We start from the raw sequence: 6945 nt of genomic DNA on the forward strand, positions 1-6945 counted from the left end.
TCTTTAGAAATTAGAAATAGATAAACATGTCAGCTGAAATAATGTGTTATGAAATTGAAATCCAAATATAATTTTATGCTTTTTTTTATATGTTTAGTAAGTTCTTCTTTAATAAAAAATCATATTATAAATTATTTTATTTTGTGTCAATTTTATGCCTTTTTTGTAATTTTTGTTTACAATATTCTTGTAAGATTTGTATTTTAATAGCGTCTTTGAATAAATTTCAATCTTTAAAACTTACAAACATTTATTTTATTTTTACAATTTTTTTATAGCTGTCACATAAAATAATAAAACAAGTAAAGTAAAGATATCCATACAAAAGTTATTAAAATCGACCATCTTTCAATAAAACAAAATAGGGAAGGATTCGTTTTAAATACTTATACCTAAAATGTCTTCTTCTAAAATACAATGTCAAGTAAAAAAAGGCTTATTTTAAAATACATCTTAACTTTTAATATTTTAAAAGTTGACTTGTAAAATATGATTTTAGTATTATTAATATATATATATATATATATATATATATATATATATATATATATAAAACACATCAATCATATTTAAAGCACTACTCGTCCTTATTTTATGTTTTAAAAAATATGTTCATCAGAAAAAAAAAAAAAACATTGCCCCTCAAAAGTGAAAAAAAAAAATGATTCAAACATTAGTTAATCTTGTCTTAATACATTTGTTCTCTCTTTTTGGATTTTCATTTTTATTAATTATTTGAATTATTATTATATTTGCAACTCTTGCATACATTAGTAAAATACTTCCTTATCATTTATATGCAAAATATTTAATTTTCATGAACTTTTCATTTAGAAATCTTCATTTTCTTAAAGTCAGAACCCTTCGTTTAATCATTATAAGTTATCACTAAAATTTCGGGGATAAAATTATTAGACAATGAGTATTAAGAAAATCTGACCATGAATCATCTTATAAAACTATTTATAAATGACTTACTTATGATTAAGTTAATATATTAAAACTATTATATTAATATACAAGTGAATTTTAACTCTTCATTTTTTTTTTAACATGGAGAACTAACTAACCAAATGTGACATAATTTAAAGCAACTTGATTGTTCTAGACTTTCTTCATACTCTATTCTTTTATATAGTCTTACTTGCTGGCTTCCACAGCAGAGACTGAAGTCTTGAGTTCAGTGATGGCTCTCTTCTGGACGTACTTGGTTCTTCCCATGTCGATTCACATTGATCTGCGTTGGCAGGAATCTTCAGGTGTACCATTAATTCGCCGGTATATGTTCTTATGGGGTTTTTCTCACTTCGAAGCAAAAACCCACAATTTCTTTACGTTAAAAAACTCAAACAATTAAAAAAGTTTCTTTAAGTTTTCTTCTGGATCAAGCCTGCATTGATACACATACCTGCACCATTGTAATTACAATCCAACAGTATCACCAACCCATAGTCAAGCATAACAGACCATGATTTGCAATTAATGCGATTCCACCATTGATTACAATACAACAAAGCAGTTGACATGTTGAAAAATGAGAAAAGAAAGTGTGAACAGAAGCAATTATAGAGTGAACCATGACGAAAAGGTTGAAAATTAATTCAAGAAAATGTGGAACATGTGACTCCGTACTGAATGACGGTGAAATAATAACACTAAAAGGACCACTGCAATCCTCTCTAATGGAATATACTGATGGTTCTACCCTGCATAATCGGCAGGATCTTAAAATCATAAAATTACACCCGTGTCTTCTAGTAGAATCCCTGACAACTACTATGCACAAAAATCACATTCAATGTGATGGACCATCCATCGTCACACAATGTACCAACATTGACAACTATCTACAAACTCAATGCTGGACAAGACTACAAAGAATCATATTTTGATTCAGACGTGATTTTCTTTTTTACAGAAGTTTATTCCCTACCTGGCTGCTGGAAACCTATTCCAGCACCCATTGATTCAATACTACTGCCACTCTTCTCGAGTACAGGTAGTATTAGGTATAAATACACTAGTGTAAATCTCCAAATGGAAAAGCAGCCCGCACATTCCAGTTTCCTTCGCCATCTGGAGCAACTCAGACACAACTTGGTGAGCATTGACTATATGACCTGCATATCATAACATTCGTTAAATAGCCTAGCTGCACAATATTATAGTTTGCAGTGCCATCTTTTCAATTTCAGATCAATATAAAACAACGCATTTAGGAATGAGATCCCCTATAGAGCAATAAAACCTTCATGCCATGAGTAAATGAGACCCAAATATCCGATAAGATGCCAAAATAAAATATAGCAGACATAATGACACTTGTATAAAAAAGTTATATACTATATTGCAAACCTCTATTTACTTAAGAGAGACGGACAAATTAAGAATTGCATATCAATAACATGGGGAATTAATACCCTCACCAAATTAACATAATGAAATATGAACTTTAACAAATCTTGCAGACACCAATTTTCTTTCTTTCTATATTTACTTAATAATAGGAGCTATTTTTACCAATTAAGTACAACAGGAAATGAAGCCAAGAGGAACTCGGTTGTTTGCTCGTAGATTTTTAACTCAGCTCATGGCTCACTAATATTCAATGTGAGGCAAGTTTACAAGCAGATGCTCACCTAGAGCTATTTGACCCAGCCTTATGAGCTCAATTGTATTAAACTAAATAGGATTACAAGTTACAGCTTAGAATTAGACAAAATAATCTCAAGAAGAATCTCAATTCCATAATAATTTTAAGAAATGTAAGATGTCTATTTGCTATATTCTCAGCTTATTGAGATAAAAAGTAAGTTATCAATTGCAAGTTTAACCCATTTTCAACATCCTCATCAAGGCAACGTAAAACAAAGCAGCATACCTCTAGAATGCAAAATAATTAACTTGCAAGGCTAGATTGGAAGCCCGCCACTCAAGTAGCAGTTCCGCTGCTCTTAGTCCTGCTGCAAACTAAGGATACCTGTAACATGATACTTTCAAAAGATAAGTTCATGTTGGAAATAAAGAGCCTCATTGTAATATACAAGAAAAAATAGCCCACCTTATTCGCCCCCTCACCCAGCTGTTTGGTCAGGACCGCCACCTTGCATGAACTGAGGAGAAGGAGCAGGAACAATAAATTGTGGTTGGCCAGGAACCGGTGCAGCAATTCCTGAAAAATCAACACACGAGCAAATCATTTCTCATCCTTTTATATGGAGCTTAAAGAAGTCGAGAGATCCAGCATGGATGCTTCAATGCCTCATTTTACAAGTACAAACATACACACAGAGTACCTTTCCAACATACATATAAAAAATATCAAGCACTCTTCACAAATTTGTTATGCACCACCCATCAAAACACCATTTTTAGCTATATTTAATCAAAACTGCTTCGTCTCAGACAATACCATGCTCCAAATTCCAACATAAATATGAGCACAGTAACTTAAATCATCTATATAACAAATATTTGCATGACAATATGCCAGTAACTTAAATTTCATTACATTCTCGGCTTATCAGTACTTGCTGAAAACTAAATGGTTCCGTGCTTACGTATTTTCAAGTTAATGTTAATTCCTATGGCTGCTGAAAAAAAAAATCAAGAAAAATATATGTATTGCAGCACTCTTGCAATCATACAAAATTTGGGCATGCGAAAAGTACAAGTTAACAAAGCAACAAAAGGGCACATCCTGAATCATAAATGAAAATTCTTTAGGTTTGAAAACAATACCACTGGGAAATGAGGCTTGAATGGCAGGCATAGGTGAAGTTGTTATGGCATTAACATTAGATCCCCCATAGGGCACAATCTGATGACCTGGTACTGTATAACCCTGCATTGCTGAATAACCATGACCACTAGGTACAGCCTGACCCAATTGTCCATATGGGTAAATAGTTGTATTCACTGTTCCCGGCACTCCATATAACTGAAGGTACTGTTGCCCCATGTATGGGTTATACAAACTCTATTAGACAAGATGGAAGTTGAAAAAGGTCAGCACTGAACAAACAACACGAACAATTCTCCTAAGACAATCAAGAAAGGTAATTCAACCTGTGGGTAGATGTACTCTGGTCCATATGCCGTATACCTGCAAAGATAAAACAACCACATATAATGTTGAAAAGATCACCTTTATAGCATGATTCTGGTGTAATACATCCTGATGAACAATTTAAATGTAGTTAGGAATCGTTATATCCAATTGATATAGGCTTTGCAAACACAACAAAACAAAAAACCAAATCTCTCAGGATAATGCTCTCCTGATTAACCACTACTGCATCGACACGAACAAAATTGACCTTAGAGGCCATCACCGTCACTTAACATCCAACAAAAGTGAAATGTGAGTTGATAACAAAGGAATAACCGCACAGACAAAATGTGTGTTGATACAACCAAGTACAAGGAATAGGAACGAAGACAATAATGCTTTAGCAGTGGAAATAAATCTTTCAAAGCAAATACTTGTTTTGCAATAATATGCAAATCACACTCACCCATATGGAGGGTAAACTAATCCTTGTTGATAGCTGTAAGAAAGCGGTTGCTGGTACCCAAAGCCTCCAACATAAGCACCGCGAGGTGTTTGCACACTTCCAACATAAGGGGAGGCAGGTCTTACCCGTCCTATACAAGTTAAGAAGGAAAGAATATCTATTATGTCGAGGCAGACCATTACAAATTTGAAGAAGGTTTGTTGAAAAAAAAAAAAAAAAAGCCAACGTTGGTTAAAAAGATCAATCAGAAATTGCAAGCACATATGTTACTAGATCAGACAGACAATATCACGTGTAAGTAAATTATAAAAAAAAAATGGTGGTCCATACGAGTCAGAAGATAAGTTTAGGGCAATGACAGTACTAAATCCTAAGGGGTGGAATTCGATCTCTTTCCATCGCTACTCTAATAACTTTATCTCGAGATCAGAGACAAGCCAATGGAAGTCCGATAATGATAACAATAGCAACGACAGCAAACGACAATGATGATGACGTAAATATTATAAAATGTAAGTTCAGCACGTTACATATCTAAATTCATTGAGAACGAGGGAGATAGATGAATTAGACACTGTACCATAAGGCAAAGGGGGTCGTGGCCGACCAAGTGAAGCCAAGTTACAGTTCGCCCTTCTACCATCAATAACAGGAGTTGGATCAGCACAGGCTCTCCTTGCAGCCTCGGGATCCCGGAAAGTCACCTATACCCTCCAATTCCATGCACACGAGATAGAAACCAAGTCATTCTACAGTAAATGTAAATCATATAATGCAATATGAATCTTCGTATAAGACACACAATCTGAGTCGCACAAAGCAACAAACTTCTCAGACGGCGTGTTGTTAGTGACAGCACAGCAACCAATAAATTCCAAAAATGGAATAAAAGAGATACTCACGAAACCATAGCCCTTGGATCGTCCTGTGTTCTTATCAGTGATGACTACGGCCTCGAGAATCTCACCGAACTGCTCGAAGTAGCGGCGCATGGTTTCGCTCTGAGTCTCCCAGGCCAACCCTCCGACGAAGACTTTGGTGTAAGTGGTGTCCCCGAAGGGAGAATTGAGTAGCTGAAAGCCCGAACTCGAACTAGATCCCGAACTTGGACCCTGGATCCCGTGGTACGCCATTAACAACAACGATCACTATGCTCCGCCACAAGCACACGGACAACAGCAGCAGCGCCGGAGAGGAGAGGCAAAATCAATGAATCACGCAATGAATACAGATGAATTGAGATTGGGGTTGGAGTGCTAAGACATGGTAAGAAAAGGAAGAGAAAGAAGAAGAATTGCGTGTGGGTGTGGTGTGCGGAGAAAACCAAAAGGAAAGGACAAGAGAGTGAAGATTTAGAAGAAATATACTGAGAATCAAAGGAAGTATATATACAGAGAGAGAGAGGGAGGGGAGATCGAAAGGCACAGTTTTGAGAGGGTAACCTAGGGAATTAAAAGTGGAGAGAAAAAGGGGATTTGGAAATGATATTCTTTATATATTAAAAAAAGAAAAGAAGGAAGAATGGAAAAACCCTAGAATTGTGGTGGGGAAGAAGGAGAAAGAGAATTGGAAAAGGAAGAGTGATTGGAGTAAGAAGGTGAAAAAGGTGATGGTGAGAGTGAAAAGAATCTGGGTTTTTGGAAGAAGAAGAGAATCGATGATAAGAGAAAGGGTTTTTGGTATTTAGGGTAATGAATTGTGAATTATGAATTATGGTAGTTGCAGTAGTTGTTGTTGGTGATGATGATGTGTGTTGACAGGGTGGAGAGATGGAGGAATAGGAGGGAGAGTGGGAGAAAAGTGAAAGTCATTCATTGTGGCTCAAAGAATGAAGCAAATTGAAAACAAAGAGGAACAAGCAGCAACGGCCAGAAAGAGAGAGAGACTTGGATCAAAGGAATGAATCAATATGAATAGGAAAATTAAATTAAATTAAATTAAATAAATAAAAAGGAAAAGTAGAGGCAGGACTTCAGTTTTCGACACTTCCAGTTTTCTCAACCCAACCGGACAGCCTGCGATTGTGGTCACCCGGGACCCACACACTTGCCTCCTTTCTTTTCACTTTCTTTTTCTTTTTTAAAAAAAAAAACTATTCTATCTGAATGTCTTTTGCAATTGAATGTTTTTATCATAAACAAATTTAATTTCTAGAGTCAAGCTTCATGTTTTTAAATAGTTGTGAAACTTCTTTTATATTATCTGTTTTTAAATCTTATTTTCTTTTTACTAATTTATAAGAAGTAACTATAGGCACAATTTTGTTGCTTTTTGAAAAGTTTATCAAAAGAATAAAAAAACTGAGAAGAATAAACAGTTAAGGTTTAAAAGATAAATAAAAGTGATTAGATATGTTTTTAAGGTTTAAAGATAAATAAAAGTGATTAGATGTGTTCTCAATCTCTAAAATTAACATCTCAAATTTTGA

The 6945-nt window shown here is 34.6% G+C and overlaps 1 protein-coding gene across 1 annotated transcript; it reads right to left on the bottom strand.

Annotated features, from left to right (window-relative positions):
* Positions 1-1563: 1563 nt before the first annotated feature.
* Positions 1564-6417, bottom strand: LOC114163338 (RNA-binding protein 38). Its single transcript, XM_028047590.1, has 8 exons — positions 5420-6417; positions 5098-5221; positions 4518-4647; positions 4069-4105; positions 3742-3979; positions 3062-3172; positions 2882-2980; positions 1564-2120 (listed from the first exon to the last, which is right to left on the bottom strand). The coding sequence occupies exons 1-6, from the start codon at positions 5648-5650 to the stop codon at positions 3075-3077; spliced, it is 858 nt and encodes a 285-aa protein (XP_027903391.1). The 5' UTR covers positions 5651-6417; the 3' UTR covers positions 1564-2120; positions 2882-2980; positions 3062-3074.
* Positions 6418-6945: the final 528 nt, after the last annotated feature.

This window comes from Vigna unguiculata, chromosome 9 (assembly GCF_004118075.2).
Source record: "Vigna unguiculata cultivar IT97K-499-35 chromosome 9, ASM411807v1, whole genome shotgun sequence".
Lineage (NCBI taxonomy): Eukaryota > Viridiplantae > Streptophyta > Magnoliopsida > Fabales > Fabaceae > Vigna > Vigna unguiculata.

Excerpts from the sequence above, each read along its gene's own strand:
- LOC114163338 (XM_028047590.1), bottom strand. The coding sequence starts at position 5,650 with ATGGCGTACCACGGGATCCAGGGTCCAAGTTCGGGATCTAGTTCGAGT. Across the intron at positions 5,222-5,419 it reads GATCCAAGGGCTATGGTTTC|GTGACTTTCCGGGATCCCGA; the intron begins GTGAGTATCTCT and ends TGGAGGGTATAG. Across the intron at positions 3,173-3,741 it reads TCAAGCCTCATTTCCCAGTG|GAATTGCTGCACCGGTTCCT; the intron begins GTATTGTTTTCA and ends TTGATTTTTCAG.